Source organism: Pleurodeles waltl, chromosome 5 (genome assembly GCF_031143425.1).
Source record: "Pleurodeles waltl isolate 20211129_DDA chromosome 5, aPleWal1.hap1.20221129, whole genome shotgun sequence".
Lineage (NCBI taxonomy): Eukaryota > Metazoa > Chordata > Amphibia > Caudata > Salamandridae > Pleurodeles > Pleurodeles waltl.
The window spans coordinates 1,214,436,097-1,214,456,746 of record NC_090444.1 but is presented as its reverse complement, the minus strand read 5'-3'; the positions used below and the strand labels follow the sequence as shown (position 1 = coordinate 1,214,456,746).

General features: G+C 46.4%; 1 protein-coding gene across 3 annotated transcripts; it reads right to left on the bottom strand.

Annotated features, from left to right (window-relative positions):
• Nucleotides 1-11,056: 11,056 nt before the first annotated feature.
• LOC138296391 (uncharacterized) lies at nt 11,057-16,045 on the bottom strand. Of its 3 annotated transcripts, none has more exons than XR_011203819.1 (2): nt 14,979-16,045; nt 11,057-12,898 (listed from the first exon to the last, which is right to left on the bottom strand). XR_011203819.1 is itself a non-coding variant. In XM_069235473.1 (2 exons), exons 1-2 carry the CDS (start codon nt 14,357-14,359, stop codon nt 12,787-12,789), a joined length of 1,047 nt encoding a protein of 348 aa, XP_069091574.1. In that variant the 5' UTR covers nt 14,360-14,534; the 3' UTR covers nt 12,440-12,786. The 3 variants fall into 3 exon arrangements, 1 of the variants encoding a protein (XP_069091574.1); XR_011203820.1 differs by having other exon boundaries at nt 14,997-16,045; XM_069235473.1 differs by lacking the exon at nt 14,979-16,045 and adding an exon at nt 13,425-14,534 and having other exon boundaries at nt 12,440-12,898.
• Nucleotides 16,046-20,650: the final 4,605 nt, after the last annotated feature.

Genomic DNA, 20,650 nt, shown 5'->3' with positions numbered 1-20,650 from the left:
GTCTATGTTGGCGGTTTCCGCCATGGTCGTGATTCCATTTTTTTTACCGCCGGCCTGTTGGCGGTTTTACCGCCGCTTTAACACCAACCGCCAGGGTTGTAATGACCACCATACTGACCAATGGCATCAATACTCAATATAATTAATCAGTGACCACTACATGAATCATTAATAAATCGACAATTATGACCAACAATTTCATGAATAACCACGATTCAATAAAGCGTTAACAATTTTTATTTCCCTAATAATTACAATTCTAATGCATTTGGTTAACTCAAACTTTATTTAGTCAGCTCAGAATTAGTTTATTAGCAACCACCAATAAAACACTCTAATAAAAACTTGAGAAAACATATGATTGAATGCTTTTACATAAGCCAATAAGATGAATATGTCAACATTAAGAGCAAAGTTCAGCAAACCAGTCGATCAATCATTTGTCACTGTCAAGTCACCCGAACGTTTAGAAAACGTTAATTTGGAAAAACATCTAACTAAGAGAAAAAACTATAAAACAGCGCAGTTGGTATCTAGAAGAAAAGGCACAAAGTTAATCAGTCACATTGTCATAGCTATCTATCCACGGAATGGATCAGCAACAAAGTCAGTCTTAGTCTTTGGTCATCAATAGATCAGCAACTCATTAGGCTCTCAAGAGTATGAGCCCAATGACAGAATCTCGAACCGCATCTCTTGACGTCATCAATTCTCCCTTCGCTTCTGAGATTTTAGCCCTATGTCATGCCTTTTTATTCGAGTTTTTCAGTCCATGCCCCTAATTTCTAATTGGTCAGTCATTCGGCAGATATGACTCTAACCTATAATATTAATTTTTCAAATCTATGAGTTCTAATATTTCTTCTTTCACAGTACACGGATTGGTTCACTATATGATGTCCTCATCATCCGGCTCTTCAGGTATCGAAAATGTTGCATGTTCCTCTTCAGCCAGTGCTCTCATTGTTCAAGTCCTGGGAAAGTACATTTACCCTACTCTACACATAATTGTATCAAATTGTCTTCATCATCTCCTGTCCGTTGGTACATTGCAGGAAATTCTAGCTAAGCAACTTTAACATCGGGTGGCTCAAGGTCGGGTCATGTACCAGCTTCTCTGCAGTGTGTTAGAAATTCAGCTTCTTGTGTGAGGCCTGGAAAGAACTAGGCCTTAACCTCGGCTAAGTTAATTCTATAAATTAATGAAAAACATAGGTTATACATCTTAATATGGCATACTACTACATTATTATTTCATATTTTTCATTATTACACACATTTTCAATTATTTTAGTACAATTTTGCATAAGTGGCTGCCACTCGCAGTGGTCACATTTTCAAACGTGTACATTTGTTTCTCTACAATTAATTTTCCCTACGAACTTTTCATTAATCAAAACACATAAACATTTATTAATAATTTCTAATTAGCATATCTGCGTCAACACTCTAAACTTGTGGTTGTGTGGTAGATGGGGCTTGATAGAAAATGAAGACACAGCACGAGCTAAATTGTGTGCAGTATTTGCCAGCATCTGACATACTGTAGTACCTGATGTAGTGGATCAGTTGGCTCGGTCTCTCTTAGCTGGACTGGTTAACTTAGAGCATTAATGCTAGTGTTAGTGCAAGAATACCTGAAACAACATAGTAAGCAGGAACACGTCAGGCAGCACACTGGACAAGTAGAGCCTTAAATGTCAGAAACAAAAAATGAAACACATCCTCTGTTTTGTTGCTGTGGTTCAGCCAAGTATTGGATAGAGAAGATTCTTTCAAAGGGTGAAACATAACAGTGTTTTAAGTACTAGTACCTGTAAATACGCCCCTCACCGCATGGTAGAAGGCTGGCGCATTACCAGGGCAGTGGCTTTGGTTAAACAAAAAATTATAAACCAAGGAACATACCGGGTAATAGCCAGTGGAAAATATTAAATGAAATCAAAAGTGACGTTATGATCAAGAAATAACTTTGTGAGTCCCCGCTGTATCAGCACACTGGGAAATCACAAGCCCCAAAGTTGAAACCTTGAGTCAAAATAGTGAAATAGAAGGGGAAATGCCCGTCTGCATAAAATAAGTATCACATTACTGTGCATTCACTGTCAACTACCCACCTTCCTCGCCCCTTGCTCGTTGACTTCGTGCTTGCGTCACGATGTACAGTGCTCAGCTGCCTTTTTAGCTAGGTTTGCTCTATAGAAAGGACATATACATACACACATATATACATACACGGCTAAACACACAATAAATGCAAGGTCAGAAATACAGTAAAGTGCAGTGAAGATGATAGTGGACAATAAAGTGTAGCGGGAGAAGACCGGTAGCTAGGATGGAAGTTATGAATCAAATAAAGAACACTCGATTTATGAATGCTTGTCTAGGATCACTTCCTCAGCTATAAAAATGTTAACCTTATTTGTTTTGAGAGGATACACCCTTTATGGCAGCTGGGACTGGGATACATTCAGCAAATCCTTAAGAGATATCAAATTCAAACTCGAGAAATTGGTGAAGCTAAAGATGAAAATAAAACACAGGAATGTCAATCCTTGTTTATGAATAACAGAGGAATGGAAGGAAAGAAGGAAATTCTTAATCCTAATCTTTGGCCCGAAACCAACCTTGCTGGTAATCAATGTGCCTTTTCTCTAGGGAATACACCAAAAGTTGGACTAAGAATTACATTACAGAACCAAATAATCAGTTACCGGATGCAACAATAGACGTCTGTGTTCTTGTTACCGTAGCGTAAGTCTCGGTCAAGTACAATCTAGAATGCAGTAATCTTATATACCTGTCGTACCTGAAGAAATAGATGGAATAATCAGATACGAAGCAGACAGAAATGTCTGCATTAGGACTAATTCAAGACTCGGTAGACAAGGTGAATTCCATAATGGATACTCCAAACCAAGAAAAAAATGATCAGTCAACTCAAATTACTGAAATTAAGCTGTAGCCTGAAATCAAACCAGTCAAGGAAGATCATTCAGAAAAGAGTAAGGAATGTTCTCAAACAAATAAGCAAAATGGTGAAATTCAAAGTATGGCAAAAAGTAATGCTATTCAATTAGAACAAATCAAAAGGTGAAACTAGATATTTTAGCAAAAACCTACAGACATTGCACAATTTCTCACAGCAAAATAATATAAGGATTTGTGCTGTTTTCAGAATCAGAGGAAATTAACAATCATTTCAAACTGTTTGTTGTGAAATGATCAAAAGAGAGTGTTGTCAATTTTCATTCTACAATAATCTTGAACCAGAGCTCCATAATCCTAGCCCCTTGATATGCCTCCATATAAAATTGTTGTCCAGAGATTTTAATTTTTGATTTGTGATTTTGGATCGTTAGATAACTAATTTAGCTTAGGTAGACACTCCTGATCCAGGCCAAATTTTTCTGGATTACATTTTTAACAAGCATTTGCAAAGCAATAGGTCTCTCATTTGTGAAAGTTCGAGGTATTGGTGTTGTAAATGACAATGGCCCTCATTATGACATTGGCAGTAAGTCCCACTTACCGCCATGCTGACTGCCGCCAACAAAGGGCCGTGGCGGCGGATAACCGACAACCATATTATGACACACACATACCAATGCATCACTATAGAGCCACACACACAAGTCTGTCAGCCCAAAGGTCAGTGATAAACTGCCGGTATCCAAACCCACACCGTTAAGCCAACAGAACTATGCTCACAACGCCACGAATCACAGCGGCGGACATTCAGTGGCGGTAAACCATCGGCGGTACATACCGCCATGCTCAAAATACACACACTCAAACACAACAGCACCACATTGGACAATACAAACAATACACACATGACACACATACACACACCACACCCACACACCCACACCAGTATAACAAACACACCCACACTACCCACAACCCTTTATGAAGACAAACCATTGCCAACAAAGCAAAAGCACCCACACAACCAGAGCCACATACCATCATCATCTATTTACCACACACGCACCTTACATCACACACCCCAACACATCACCTCACACACCCTCGCCCATACCACCCACACCACACTCATGGCATCGCAATGACACCCCAGGTTCTACGAGGAGGAGCTAAGGGTCATGGTGGAGGAAATAATCCGGGTAGAGCCACAGCTATTTGGAGCACAGGTGCAGCAGAAATCCATTGCTAGGAAGATGGAGATATGGTGGAGGATCGTGGACAGGGTCAATGCCGTGGGACAGAACCCAAGAACAAGGGATGACATCAGGAAGAGTTGGAATGACCTACGTGGGAAGGTGCGTTCCATTGCAGCTAAACACCAGCTCGCAGTACAGAGGACTGGCGGTGGACCCCCACCTCCGCCCCCATAACTAACAACTTCGGAGGAGCAAGTCTTGGCAATCATGCATCCTGAGGGCCTGGGAGGAGTAGGAGGAGGACTGGACTCTGGTAAGTCAAATCTCCATTACTATCACCCTGACCTGCATGCCATTACATACTTACCTTCACTCACATCACTCCACCTCCTCCCACATACCCCACCATCACAACCCACTCCTCCCAATACCAAGCCCTGCATGCAACACCAATGCATGGACACCCCTCACAGACCTGCATGGACACATATCACCACAGCATGCACACTAGAGAGAATCACCTAGCCCACCAAATAACAACTCACACAAGGCAAAGCTGTCAGGGCAATAACAACCATGGAGGGCAACCACCCACTCACAATATAGCACAAACAGAAACAATAACACTGCATTTACATCCCCACAGGTAACCCACCCAATGTCACCGGCGAAGAGGTGCCAGCAACATCCAGTCCCCCCACAGAAGAGGCCCACAGTGATGCCAGCAGCTCTGCTCGCCTGGATCTGGCTGACCAACCTGGCCCATCAGGGATTTCCGGACAGTCGGTTACCCAGGCACAGTCTCACACCACCACAGAGCTTCCCCCTCAGGAAACACCACCACATCACCTACCCAGAGGGCCCATACCTCTGTCCCCAGGACACGTCAATCAGCAGTGTGTCCACTATTACAGGGACCTCTGGGCACCCCACAAACACAGGACGACCAAGGACCGGGGATCAGTGGGCACACGGTTCAGGGGTCAGAGGAACAGGACTACAGGGAATCTGGGAGGACTGCTGTGCGACAGGGAGAGGATAGGCCCAGGGAACCGACTCTCTAGGAGGCACTCACCACGATCATGGGAGCATATCAACATTCCCAAGATACGCTGGGCCAGATACTGGACAAGTTGCAGGAGAACATGCGGCTGCAGGAGGGACAGTACCTGGTGATCATGGAGGACTTGAAGGACATCAACACCACCCTGGTCTCCATTGCAGGGGTGCTGGCAGACATGGCCAACAGTATGAAGGAGGCAGTGGCACACCACCGGGTCCCTGACACTAGCCAAACCACCGAACAGCCCTCCACCTCCGCTAGTGGACAGGAGACCCCACCACAGGAACAACAGGCCACCAGTACCCCTCCCCCTACAGAAGGAGAACCACCCCGCAAACGTTCCCTGTGGTCCATGCAGAAGCCAGAGACAATTGCCAACACCCTGCCAGGAAATAAGACTCTCCTGATTGTCACCCTTGTGTCCCGCTCTGTAACCCTGTCCAGCTTGAACTGCCGTTGCTCCACTACCTATGCCCCCTTGGACAATACACCTGTGATACAAATAGACTGGACTCTATCCTGGACTTTCCTCCATCATCACCCCAGCCCATTGCACTACCCCCTCTTCTTCAGAGCACTGCAATAAACACACTTTGATAAAATAAAAGTATGGGGTATGTCAGATATTTTAAAAAGGTATTCGTTTAACAAAGGTTCAAACATTGCAATTCAACTGTACAGTAATGTTTGCAATAGAAAGACCTGTAGTTGGCTCCATTGAACACCCAGGAGCAATATTGGGGCACCAACATCTGCAAAAAGAGATGCCAAAGCATACAGTGAGTGGGCATTTAAGTAGGAATACACAGCCTGCCAGTGACAATGTCACACATCAAACTTTCACCTATATGGATATTAACACTGTCTTACCTGTGTCTCATTGGAAGTGTTGATGAATAATTTCACTTCTGTTGTCCTCATCCTCATCTTCTGCCTCCTCATCTTCACTGTCCACAGGGTCCGCTGCTGCCACACAGCCATCTCCAGCCTCCTCCTCCTGCAGAAAAGGCACCTGGTGACGCAAGGCAATGTTGTGCAACATACAGCATGCCACGATGATCTGGCAGACCTTCTTGGGTGAGTAGCACAGGTTAGATGGAGGCAACGAAACCTGGCCTCCAGGAGGCCAACGGTCCTTTCTTCAGGAGGCCAAAGGTCCTTTCTATAATCCTTCTTGTTCGCCCATCTGCCTCATTGTAACGTTCCTCTGCGCTTGTCTTGGCATTCCTCACCGGGGTCAGTAGCCATGAGAGGTTGGGGTAATCAGAGTCACCTGCAATTATCGGGGAACAACTGTTAGCCATTCACTAACCCATAGGGCCCACACCATATCCATACACCAACATATACTGGGTGGGAACCAGGCCTCATTTATTAGCCAGACCCTGCGCCTCTGGAGTTGAGCCATCACAATTGGGATGCTGCTATTCCTCAGGATAAAGGCATCATGCACAGACCCAGGATACTTAGCACTGAAGTGGGAGATGTACTGGTCCGCCAGGCACACCATCTGCACATTCATGGAGTGAAAGCTCTTTTGATTTCTGAACACTTGTTCATTTCGCCGTGGGACAAATGTAAGATATGTTCCATTACTAGCCCCAATAATGTTGGGGATATGTTCCATTGCATAGAAATCAGCTTTTACTGTGGCCAAATCCTCCACTTGGGGGAAAACGATGTAGCTGTGCATGTGTTTAATCAGGGCAGACAACACTTTGGTCAGCACTATTGAGAACATTGCCTGTGACATTCCTGCTGCCAAGCCCACTGTCACTAGGAAGGAGCCAGTTGCCAGGAAATGGAGCACTGATAGCACTTGCACAAGAGGTGGGGATCCAGGGGGATGACAGATAGCAGAGATTAGGTCAGGCTCCAATTGTGCACACAGCTCAGTGATTGTGGCCCTGTCAAGTTTATAGGTGAGGATAATGTGCCTGTCCTCCATTGTTGCCAAGTCCACCAGGGGTCTGTACACAGGGGATGTCTCCATCTCCTATTCATCTGCAGCTGTTGCAATCTATGGGCCAAAAGAGTAAGCAGCTGGTCATTATCTCTACATTCTAACCACTGTAGTTCAGTGCATGGTGTGATTGTAACAGTATTTTTTTGGAGATGTCAAAATGGTGCATTTGTGTACTGTGACGCAGTTAGGAGCCATGGCCTGCAGCCCCCCTGAAATGGCATCCGCCTGTCCTGTATGGAGGGACAGGTGGGAATGAGATAATTTCGCTGACGTTGTGCACTGTTGCAGGAGGCGGTCGAGAACTGCTGTGCAACTCCTTATTGGTTAACATTGGGCCCTATGGGGTACAGTGGTCAATAGTGATTTACGCCGGCGGTGACGGTATGTGCTCTCACTTGCTACCTCACCCTCAACAGGAGAGGACCTACACTGCATGTGCTGCTGTGACCTGTGGCTGGAACCGATCATGGCTCATTTAACTGGGGAAAGGGCCCCTGCCTTCATCTCGGCGGAGTTGGAGCGACTGGTGGATGGGGTCCTACCCCAGTACCTACTGCTGTATGGTCCTCCAGACCAACAAGTGAGTACACCGCGAGTACGATGCATGGGGCGTGAATGCATGGAGTGCTGTGTGTGAAGGCCTCATGTGGGGGGGGTTGGTGGATGGGCCCTGGGCAGCGTAGAGCATGTATGGTGGGCCATGTCTGTGCTAATGTGGATGGGAATGGGTATGGTGGGCCATGAGTGTAACAGGCAGGATGGTCGGACTAATACCTTTCCCTGTGTCTATTTCCCTGCAGGTCAGCGCCCAACAAAAGAAGGGTATACGGTGTGCCATCGCCAAGGACATGTGGACCCTGAGGGTCTACGGCAGGTGGAGCACCCACTGTTGGAAACGGTAGGAGGACCTGAGACACTGGGCACGGAAAACAGCAGAGGCCCAGCTGGCCATGGCCTCACAATGAGGAAGGGGTGGCTGTTGAACCCTGACTCCGCTGATGGCCCGCATACTGGCAGTGGCCTATCTGGTGCTCGTTAGGCGCTTGGGGGCATCACAGCAGCCACAAGGGGGTGAATACAATGCCCTAATATACAACTTGCGCCTGGTGGGGTTGTATCCAGGAGGGGGTGTGGGTGCCCCTATCCGAGGCCTGGCATTGCAGGGTAGGTCCCATGTTGAGCAGGGTTCTTTTGTGAAAGTACTCCAACCAAGCAAGTAGGCATCCACTACTGGGCAGGGGTGTGTGGGTCTCAGGTATGCTGCAATTGGTGTTAGGTGTCCCTATCCATGAGCTGGTGACTAGCATTGTGACTGGTAGTGCATTGCCTAGTGTGTAGGGCTGTTCCCTGTGTGTGTTGTGTACACCAACAGTGGTGTTGTTGGTGCCATTGACAAAGTGTATCCTTTGTTTCTTCCCCCACCCTTTCTGTTTTGTCACCCTGTCCTTATGGGCATTAGCATAATCTGGCGGAGGGGCAGAGGGACCAGCGATGGAGTGAGCTGCATCCCACAGGACCCAGGAGGCCAAATCCACCAACAGTGAGGGCGCCAGTGGGGTGGAGGGCAAGGAGAGCACCGCGGTGGAGACTGGAGGAAATAGTTCAGACATGGAAACCTCGTCTGATGGGAGATCCCTGGTGGTGGGGACACCTCTGTGACCACCCCAGCTACAGGTACAGCCACCACCCCGTACCAGCACCGCCCTCCCAGCAGCCCCTCAGCAAGTTTCCCGTGCCCGCTCACCCAGGAGGGTGGGCAACTCCTTCACCCCAGGCACCTCAGGCCCTGCCCCAGTTAGCCCTGCTGCACAGAACAAGGAGGCTATTTACCTCCTGAGATCCATCTCTGTTGGGCAGTCAACCATTGTGAATGCCATCTAGGGGCTTGCAGCCCAAATGCAAGAGTCAAATGCATTCCTGGAGGGCATTGACACTGGCTTGGGGGCCAAACAGAGATCAATCCAGGCTATGGCCTTCTCTCTGATGACAGCCATTGTCCCTGTTTCAACCCTCCCCCTCCAACTTCCTCTTCACAGTCCCATTCCCCTCAAAACCCAACCTATCCCAAGCACACATTCAGACGAGCAGGCACCCAGGACAACACACAAGAGTGGACATGGCAAACAGAAGCACCACACTTCATCCCACAGGCACTCACACACACCATCCAGAATCAGTCATACCGACATCCACTGCCTCCACTGTGGCCCCCTCCTCCTCGTCGTCCACCTCCGTCTACACTCACACCTGCATGCACAACATCCTCATCAATTACCACCATCACCAGCACACCTATCAGTACAAACCCCTCGCTGGCATTCACCACCCTCACATCCATGCATTCGTCCCCTGTGTCCTCTCCCACTGTGTCTGTGCCCCCTCCTCCCAAAGTGCACAAATGCAAGCACTCAGACACCCAACAACCATCCACCTCACAACAGCATCCAGCCCATGCACCTGTACCCAAACACAGCAGACAGACACCTCCTACCACCACTCCCTCTTCCTCCAATCCCAAAACCATCTCCGTCTTCCCGCCCCAATGTCCCTAAGAAGCTTTTCCTCACCAACATTGACCTCTTCTCTACCTCACCTCTTCCCTACCTCTCCCCCCGTCCCTCACGTCAGGCCAGGGTGGTCAAAACCCAGGTAAGCACCTCAGCCACCCAGTCCACAGGCACAGTAGTGTCCCCAACTATTCCAGGTGGGAAAGGATCACGAACAGGGTGCCTGCCCCAAGTGTGTCAAGGAAGGGCAAGGAGTTGGCGCCAGCTGCAGGAAGGAAGGGCAAGGAGGCAGCCTCAGCTGCAGAAGGGCTAGGAGGCAGCCCCAGCTGCAGGATGGATGGGCAAGGATGCAGCCCCAGCTGCAGGACGGAAGGACAAGGAGGCAGCCCCAGCTGCAGGACAGAAGGGCAAGGAGGCAGCACCAGCTGCGGGTAGGAGGGGCAGGGGCCTGCAACAGCAGGCAGTAGAGACAAGGGACGTAGTGCAGGGACTCAGTCGGAGTCCCCACCACCAACCATGGTGGTGCAGCCATCTGAGGCTGCAGTGGAAGGGCTGGAGCCTCCCCCACCACTGCCAGCACCAGTACCGCCACCAGCACCGACACCAGCACCTCCACCAGCAGCAGCAGCCCCAGTGGGCAGCCATCCGAGGCTGCACGGAAGGGCTGGAGCCTCCCCTCACTGCTGCAAGCACTGCCACCAGCACTGCCACCAGCAGCAGCAGTACCAGTGGGCAGCCGTCCGAAGCTGCAGGGGATGGGTTGGAGCCTCCCCCCACCACTGCCTGCACCACCACCAGCAGCAGCAGCCCCAGTGGGCAGCCATCCAAGGCTGCAGGGGAAGAGCTGGAGCCTCCCACCACCACTGCCAACTCCACCATTAGCAGCACCACGGCTGCCATTGAGCAGTTGTCACTGCCAGCGGACAGTATGTAGTCCTTCCTCCAAGGGCTGTTGCGTGGCCTGGCCCCTGTAAATCCTGTGGGTCTGACACCCAGGTGAGAGACTGTGACCTTCCACTCCCCAAGATCTGCATCCCTGGGCACAATGACCCCTCCAGAACCAGTGGAGAAGCCATCCACTCACCCTGTCCTCCACAGGATGAAGATCACTGGGAACAATGCCCCCTCCAGAACCAGTGGAGAAGCCATCCATTTGAGCGACTGGGGCCCTGCACTCCCCAGGACCAGGCACAGGGCATGTAGCCCCCTCCAGAATCAGTGGAGAAGCCATCCACTTGGGAGACTGTAGCCTTGCATTCCCCAGAACCAAGCACCGGGCACGTTGCTCCCTCCAGAGCATGTGGGCAAGTCACCCACTTGAGGGACTGTGGTCTTGTACTCCCCAGGACCAAGCACAGGGCATGTTGTCCCCTCCAGAGCATGTGGGCAAGTGTAGTGCTTTCCTCTTATTTAATTTCTAAGCACTAACATAACACAACAGAAATGCACTTCTGAGGTCAAAGAAGACTTTTATTGTTATTTTATTCTTCCCCAACCACAATGTTTATGAATGAATGACGAATTAGTAGCTTTCAAGTCCGCGTTAATCAAACAAAATATATCAGTTTGCAATATACACAGCAGGTTATATTTATAAGATATTGTATGCAAAGCAAAACAAATACTTCACCGTGTGGGAACTATTCACAGCTTCATCTTTCTAAGGTCTGCAAGCTGAGGACCCCTGTCAACCGCGAGAAAGAGAGATTCATCTACCCACACGGGATTGCTGGCAGCCTGCGCCAAGCTCCAGCACGAGGTCCGGCAGATTCGAATCTAACTCTCTGCAGCCTGTTACATTCGTTACAAAGGTGTGCCCCCTCCTCTCAGACCTGGGAAACTGAGCAAGCCTTTTGGAGACTGGCCAGGTCTCCAAGACTACTCCTGTTCCCAAGCTCAAGGGAAGAGAAACGACGCCCATGTACTCTCTCTTATCAGGTCTAGTCTACTGTGAGAGCAAAACATCTTGGTTCTCTGGTGCAAAAACACAGCTTGGAAAAATACAGAACTCCACGTTAAAGGCAATGGGCAGCTAACCTAAATATCAAATGCAATGTCATGTTAAAGGCAATAGGCAGCTAACCTAAATATCAAATGCAATGTCTAGTGTCATGTCAAAGCCAATAGGCATCTAAGCTGAATACAAAATGCAATGTCTTATATCATGTCAAAGCCCATAGGCAGCTGAGCTGAATATAAAATGCAATGTATAATATCATGTCAAAGCCAATAGGCAGCGGAGCTGAATATCATGTCAAAGCCAATAGGCAGTTAAGCTGAATACAAAATGCAATATATAATATCATGTCAAAGCCCATAGGCAGAATATCTAATAGCATGTCAAAGTCAATAGGCAGCTAAATTGAATACATCATGTCAAAGTCAATAGGCATGCAATGTCAAAGCCAATAGGCGGCTAGACTGGATACAGCATGTCAAAGCCAATAGGCAGAATACAGAATGTAATGGCTAATGCAATGTCAAAGCCCATAGACGGCTAAACTGAATACAGAAAGTAATGGCTAATGCCATGTCAAAGCCAATAGGCACAAAACAGAATGTAATGACTAATGCAATGTCAAAGCCCATAGGCGGCTAAACTGAACAAAACATACCATGTGCTACTGGTGAACATTGAGCGACTAATATGCGCAGTGGTGAAACACAAAGTCATTGGTCAAAACAACACTTTATCAAATGGCAGGACATTCCGCCCTTTGACCAATGAATTTTTGTTTCACATATCTCATATTTCAAACCAAAAACAAAAAACATCAGCACAAAAAAAAACATTATGATCAAAGCAATCCCTGTAAAGCAATAGAAGTGAATTAACACATTGATTTCATGACCTTTTCACATCAGATACATCTACATAGAAAAGACTGGGCAATTTTTTATTTTTTTTTTCTTCTGAACGAGTCTCTAATTCAACAGTGTTAGCAATTTGATGTGGCATGAGTTCTGCTCATGTAAAGGTGCACGGTCCACCTGAAAGGTTTTCTGGAAGGTAAGCAAAAGTCAGAGTTCCATACGAGAGGGGAAAAAAAAAAAACACAGCAAACAAGTTGAACTTGAACTGAAGGCGCAGTTTGCGCAAAATGGATCCATGGTGCTGGCACTTTACTCAGCCAGGTTCAGGTTGGGGATTCGGTCCCTTCCCCGACCCCACACGCACACACCGGAAGGGGGACCACACAGCGCACTCAGGGACAGTGGCGAAACGTGGTAGGATCTGCAAAAGAAACAAGTATGACTTTTCTTGCAAATAACATTTTTCATTTAAACTGCACCCTTCCTCTTCCTTTCCCTGTTTTATAATCAGCAGGACGTTTTTGGGGCCCTTTGTTATATTCTCTGCAGGTTCTGGAGGGTAACTTGGGGCGTCAGCCCACACATCAGCACTGAGGTTTTTATCTGCTGCGCCACAGCTTCCCTTTTCTTGCACTGTCAGAAGGGCTGGGGCAGACTCATTCTTTACCAAACCTCCATTCACTGCACTTTTGCCAATTTGGGCCATTCTGTCTCCAATTTGTATGAATGAATCAGATTCTTTTCTAGGTATCAGCATAATTTCGATTTTTCCTTGGTAATTTGCAGCAATCACTCTCCCTAAAACCTGATCAATTTGCCATTTCTGTTCTGGCAACTTTCCTCTCCCCAACTGCTCTGTGACTGCTTGCATGACAGATTGCTTTTGTGCGTGCTGCACAGTTTTTATCAAATCTAGGGGAATGGGCATCTCTCTCATCTCTGCCCACCTGTAAGTGGCCTTTTCACATTTCTGGGGCACCCACATAGCCATCCCCACTAAGGCAGAATTCTGGGTGAACACTTCTCTCTCTGCATTTTTCTCATTAACATCTGCAAGGTAATTGAACCAGTTAGGTACAAGCCATGTGGCTAAAACATTATCAAAGAACCAAAAATCAGCGTAAAAATGACACATCTCACGTAGCTCTTGCTTTAAAATCTGACACACATTATACAACGCTGTTCCTTCTACTGTGCCAGAAAGCAACATTTCAGTCAATGAATCATTAGTAAAACAAACATGCTTTATATCTTCAGTAGACACGAATTCAAATGGTGCACACAATTTCATTGATAATTCTTTTACCTGTGGTACTCTAGCCCTGTCTTGCAAGTACCAGATCCATTGTATGATTCTAGCTAGGGGCACTATTTTCTTCCCTTGTTCATGATTTAAATGTACATAAGTATTTCCTTCTTGCACTGCGCAGAAACCTAAAGTCTGCATTATTTCATTTGCCAAATCACACGCGCGCAGCTGCATATTATTTTTCACAGTGACCATATACAAAAGTGTTAGGATTTCTCTCAAATGAGGGCTATTCTTTTTCCAAAAATCAAACAAGCTAATGAAACTCGGGGTGTCTTGCTCTAAAATCCTTCGTTTTACTTGTGCATTTTGCAACGGTAACTCGTAAATCACATTCTCGTCCGTGTTATCAGTTAAGGAATGCATTTTGGCTGCCAAAAACCCTGGCTCACACGGAAACTCAGTGCAGCTCGGAGCTGTCTTAACCCCCTCATTACTGGAATGGGACAAGAAAGATTCTTCAAAAACAGCCCTTTTATAACTTTCAGTCTTATTTTGAATTATTGTATCCTGGCTAATTTGCTCATGTAAATTCCTATTTTCATGTTCCAACTTCCTACATTTCTCCTGCATTTCTCTGTAAGCAGATAAAGGTATCCAGACCTTTCTGTCATCATTACTTCCAAAACACACGTTTTCTACATATATACAACAGGAATTATTTCTCAAAACATTATCAGGCCTTTTAGCTACACATGCATTTTCTTCTGTAATTCCCCAAACAGAAAACAATTCACAGTTTTTCTTAGCACCATCAGGCAGTTCATCAACACATGTATTCTCAGACATGGTCTGCCGTGCTACTGTGATTCTCCAAACAGAAAACAATTTCTGTAATTCTCCAAACAACAAAAAAACAATTACACTTTTAAAGTGTGCACTTAGAAATCTACTAACTCGTCAAACCCCTTCTTAATCACCTCTTAATGACCGACCCCACTTCTGGTACCAATTGTAGTGCTTTCCTCTTATTTAGTTTCTAAGCACTAACATAACACAACAGAAATGCACTTCTGAGGTCAAAGAAGACTTTTATTGTTATTTTATTCTTCCCCAACCACAATGTTTATGAATGAATGACGAATTAGTAGCTTTCAAGTCCGCGTTAATCAAACAAAATATATCAGTTTGCAATATACACAGCAGGTTATATTTATAAGATATTGAATGCAAAGCAAAACAAATACTTCACCGTGTAGGAACTATTTACAGCTACATCTTTCTAAGGTCTGCAAGCTGAGACCCCTGTCAGCCGCGAGAAAGAGTGTCATCTACCCACACGGGATGCTGGCAACTGGCGCCAAGCTCCAGCACGAGGTCCGGCAGATTCGAATCTGACTCTCTGCAGCCTGTTACATTCGTTACAAAGGTGTGCCCCCTCCTCTCATACCTGGGAAACTGAGCAAGCCTTTTGGAGACTGGCCAGGTCTCCAAGACTACTCCTGTTCCCAAGCTCAAGGGAAGAGAAACGACGCCCATGTACTCTCTCTTATCAGGTCTAGTCTACTGTGAGAGCAAAACATCTTGGTTCTCTGGTGCAAAAACACAGCTTGGAAAAATACAGAACTCCACGTTAAAGGCAATGGGCAGCTAACCTAAATATCAAATGCAATGTCATGTTAAAGGCAATAGGCAGCTAACCTAAATATCAAATGCAATGTCTAGTGTCATGTCAAAGCCAATAGGCATCTAAGCTGAATACAAAATGCAATGTCTTATATCATGTCAAAGCCCATAGGCAGCTGAGCTGAATATAAAATGCAATGTATAATATCATGTCAAAGCCAATAGGCAGCGGAGCTGAATATCATGTCAAAGCCAATAGGCAGTTAAGCTGAATACAAAATGCAATATATAATATCATGTCAAAGCCCATAGGCAGAATATCTAATAGCATGTCAAAGTCAATAGGCAGCTAAATTGAATACATCATGTCAAAGTCAATAGGCATGCAATGTCAAAGCCAATAGGCGGCTAGACTGGATACAGCATGTCAAAGCCAATAGGCAGAATACAGAATGTAATGGCTAATGCAATGTCAAAGCCCATAGACGGCTAAACTGAATACAGAAAGTAATGGCTAATGCCATGTCAAAGCCAATAGGCACAAAACAGAATGTAATGACTAATGCAATGTCAAAGCCCATAGGCGGCTAAACTGAACAAAACATACCATGTGCTACTGGTGAACATTGAGCGACTAATATGCGCAGTGGTGAAACACAAAGTCATTGGTCAAAACAACACTTTATCAAATGGCAGGACAGCAAGTCACCCACTTGAGAGATTGTGGCCTTGCACTCACCAGGACCAAGCACAGGGCATGGTGCCCCCTCCAGAGCCAGTGGAATGTTACCGACTTGAGAGACTGTGGCGTTGCGCTCCCCAGGACAGAGTGATGGGCATATAGTGCAAAATGCAGCACGCATAGAAAAAGCAAAAAACGAGGAGGAATAAAAGTATTCCTGCTTGTTGCGCCCTGATAACGACACCACTGAGGTGGTGTTAGATTTTAGCACTGCCTCAGGTTTACGAAAACTCCCACAGCAAACCCATTGCATGCCCTTCCCCGCAAAGGGCTGCGTGTGAAGGGGCCATATTTACAAGGTGGCATTAAGCCAGAATATATATATATATGGCCAGGGCATAGTGTCATGCGAGCGTCACAAAAAGTGATGCTCTAGTGACCTAGGGGCTCTTAAATATGCCCCCTAGTGTTTCTTCGCCTAGACTAGTGGTGTCTAGTTAGGCTCCTACAGAGCTGTTCATTGGCATTTTTTTGAGCTATGAAAAGGATTCAAATGTATGTGTTTTTTGGGAATCCAAGGTAGGTCCAGAACCATGTCAGAGTTTCTTGATACCCACATAAGATAAATTACGTAAACATAATTTATAAGGAGCTTATTTACACAGTGGTTACTCTGCAAGCCTGCCATGAATTCTGCCTGTTTATTGTCTTATACAAAAAAAGACTTCAGTCACAACAACACTTCTGGGGTACAAGCAGTGACTGGCCCTGGTGACCACATTTTGTGGCACAACAGTTCTCCTGTTTAAAACATCTCCTGCCCATGGAGTCTTTACTGTTACTGTCCAGGAATGACTTTGAGATGTAGTCCTAGCAGTGGGTACCCATATAATTAACACATGTATATTCCTATAAATACGGGGAGGTGTAGTGAAGCACTGAGAGGAACTCCAGTAAAAGCAGGAGTGAGAAAAGGGCCACTTGATAGGGTCAGGAAGATATGTTCTTGGCATTGATTGTCCATGCACTTGGTAACCACGATGATCAGAAATAATGCATAGAGTTTACATCAAATGATGCATGGGAATTTAGTGGAGTGGGTACATGAAGCCTGGAGTTGGAAGAGAGGAGAGCAGGTTAAACATTACTGGACTGTGATAGATAATGCATGGATCATTTTCACAGGAGTCCAGAGGGTGATGATGAAGTGCCCTGCACCTGTGACAATGACTGTGGGGGGGTACCTGAGGTCATTCCTCTTCAAACAGGAAGCAGTGCATTCAAGCGCTGTTTTAGACAGAGCTTCCGGAATTGGCATCTGCAAGGTTGCAGTAGCTGTGAGGGGATTGTCATCAAAGCCATGACACGCGTCAATTCTGGGAGGAGGAAGTGATGGAGTTTGCTCCACTTTTTATCCCTATGATACACTGCTTCTCTCACTGTGGCACCGCTGTGTTAGCTTATTTGCGCTACAGGGTTAGAAAAATGGTTGTCTCTACTAACTAAACTCCATTTGAAAAGGCCCAATTTACATCCTAGGGCGCTAGATGTTTTTCACTATCAAGCTTGAGGCCATGAAGTGCTTGGGTTTGGAGTCACAACTCCTTTTCCACTCTTTTGGAGACAGCACCTTTTGCCATCTTCTTTCCTAGAACTAATCTATGTGCTTGGTTGGTGACCCTCTGGAGGTTATCAAGCGCATGTGCTATCTATCACCTAGTTTTAAGCTCTACTCAAGTCAGTTGGTTAATGAACCCACTGCAGAGGTCTTGACAGAATTAGAATGTCACAGATTACAATCCGGACTTTTTCACCTCTTCATTTCTGCAAGGTCGATGCAAATGAATTATAGTGATTTTGTTAAGAATGGCACCTGCTTTGCAGCTCTATGAAATAGCAGAACCTGTATTGCCAAGTGAAATATAAAAAAAAACAACAGGTTATTCCCAGACTGCCCCAACAGGTTCCAGATAAAGAACCGTACGGGAGAGGATGTGGCATAAGCACCAGAGCTGCTGAGCTGGGAAACACGGCTCGAGTCTCGGCGCCGGCTCAACATGGTGTGATTTTGGGCAAATCACTTAGTGGGTCATTATTAACACGGCAGGATTTCCCGCCGTGTTCATGCTGGTGGTCTAAACATAGATCACCAGCCCCCTTGAGATCCCGCCGGCCGTATCAACAACATTCCACCGGGCCGGCGGAATGCTGGGCCAGGACATTGCCGACAGCTCCACATGGAGCCGTTGTCAATGTCGCAGTATGGCGGGTGCAGCAGCACCCATCGCGCAGATCACTGCCTGTAAATCGGGCAGTGACCTGCGCAACAGGGCTATGCACAGGGGCCCCTGCAGTGCCCATGCTAAGTGCATGGCCAGTGCAGGGGCCTCCAGGGGGTCACCGGAGCACCCCTTCCACCAGCCTTTTCCTGGCGGGAAATACCACCAGGGAAAGGCTGGAGGAACAAGGGTTCTCTATCCAGAGGACGGTGCTGCTTGCAGCGCTGCCCTGTCGGATAGAGATATCCGCCATTGTTAGTCTGTCTGTCGGCAGAAACCTGGAGGTGGTGGATGGCCGCCTGTGGTGGTCTTCCCTTGTTGTTTATATGGCGGTCTGGACTGCCATGTTCATAATGAGGCCCCTAACCTCCCCTTGCTACCAAAAATGTATATGTTCCTATGTAATATAACTGGTGCACATGTAAAGAGTGGTAATATCTTTGTACTGAGTTTGCGCTAAAACTGCAAAAAATAAATAAATAAATAAAGTACTTCAATATTTCTGTGTGAAGTTCACACTACATAAAACTGCAAGAAAAATAGACCCTGCATACCACGAAGAAACAGCAAGAGAGCCGAAACCAAGAAAGATGAAGAAACAATATACCTCCATGAGCGTGAAGAAGTTAGGTAAAGGAAAACAAGGGGGTATGGGGCAAGCAGCCACAGTGGCACAGAGTTAACAAGCGACAGCGGGAAGTGGGTGATTGGGTGGTGGGACAAGCAAGAATACAGCATGGGGGAATGTGAATTAAGTGCTATGGATGAAGCAGTAGGCTGTGTATACAGTGTCTCTGAGCTCAGCAATGTAAGCACATTGACTCACAGGAGCAGGAAACCAAGAGAAAAAGCCCCCCAAAGAACAGATAAACACAACAAAGTGTAATCATACAGTAGTTAGTCCCTGCTCCCAGAAAGATAAAGGAGGGACAAAGAGGCATGACTGACCACTAGCATGCAAGGATTTTTAAATGACACTGATGCAAGCAAATGAAATGTCTTTAAGCCCACAAACGTAAGTATACTAAAAGTATTGGAAATGGCCTCTCTGCAGGGTCACCCCCCAAATTTTTGCCTTCCTCCTCTTCTTTTTCTGACCTCATTTTTGCTGGCTTTAGGACTCTGGACCCTTTACTGCTTCTAACCAGTGCAAATGGGCATGTGCACACTCTCTGAAAACATGGTAACATTGGCTCATACCCAATTGCTCTATTTAATTTACTTGTAAGTCTCCAGTAACGTGCACTACATGTGCCAAGGGCTTGTAGATTAAATGCTACTAGTGGGCCTGCAGCATTGATTGGGCCACCCACATATGTAGCCCCTTATCCATGTATCAGGCCTGCTATTACAAGGCCTGTGTTTGCAGTTTCACTGCCACTTCGAATTCGCATTTAAAAGTACTTGCCAAGCCCTAAACTCCCCTTTTCCTACATATAACTCACCCCTAAGGTAGGCCAAAGGTAACCCATAGGGCAGGGTGCTGTGTAGATAAAAGACAGGACAGGTACATGTGTGTTGTATCTGTCCTGGTGGCTGAAAACTCCTAAATTTGTTTTCCACTACTGTGAGGCCTGCTCCTTTCAAAGGATAGCATTAGGGCTACACTCAGATACTGTTTGAGTGGTAGATTCTGATTAGAAGGGGGTAACCAGGTCATATTTAGTACGGCCAGAATGGTAATAGAAAATCCTGCTTATTGGTGAGGTTGGCTTTTATATTACTATTTTAGAAATGCCACTTTTAGAAAGTGAGCATTTCTCTACACTTAAATTCATCTGTGCCTTACAGCCTGTCTCCAATCAATGTCTAGGCTGGGCTGGTTGACAGCTTCCTTGTGCATTTCACCCAGAACACAAAAACAGGATACTCAGTCACACCTGCACGCATCTGCATACTGAATGAGTGTTCCTGGGCAGGAAGGGTGGATGGACTGTCACTTACATTTCAAAGACTAGTGGCCTGCCCTCACACAATGGACTGTCTAACCCTCTATTGGGACCCTGGTACCTTGTGCACTTCAAAACCACTTTTGAAGTCTCCCCCACTTGAAAGGAATTTTTGGATATATATAAAATAGGTTCCTGACCCCACCAACTCAGACTCCTCTTGATCTGAACCTGCAACTTTTCAAGAGGAACTGCCTGGCTGCCCAAAGGAATCACCTGCGCTGCTTTGCTGAGAAGGACTGCTGCCCTGCTGCCTTGCTGCCCTCTGACTTTGCTGACAAGTGCTCTCCAATGGGCTTGGATTGTGCTTTCCTCCTGTTTTCTGAAGTCTCAGGGTAAAAAAAGACTTTGGTCCTAATTACAACCCTGGCGGTAAATGCTGCCTACT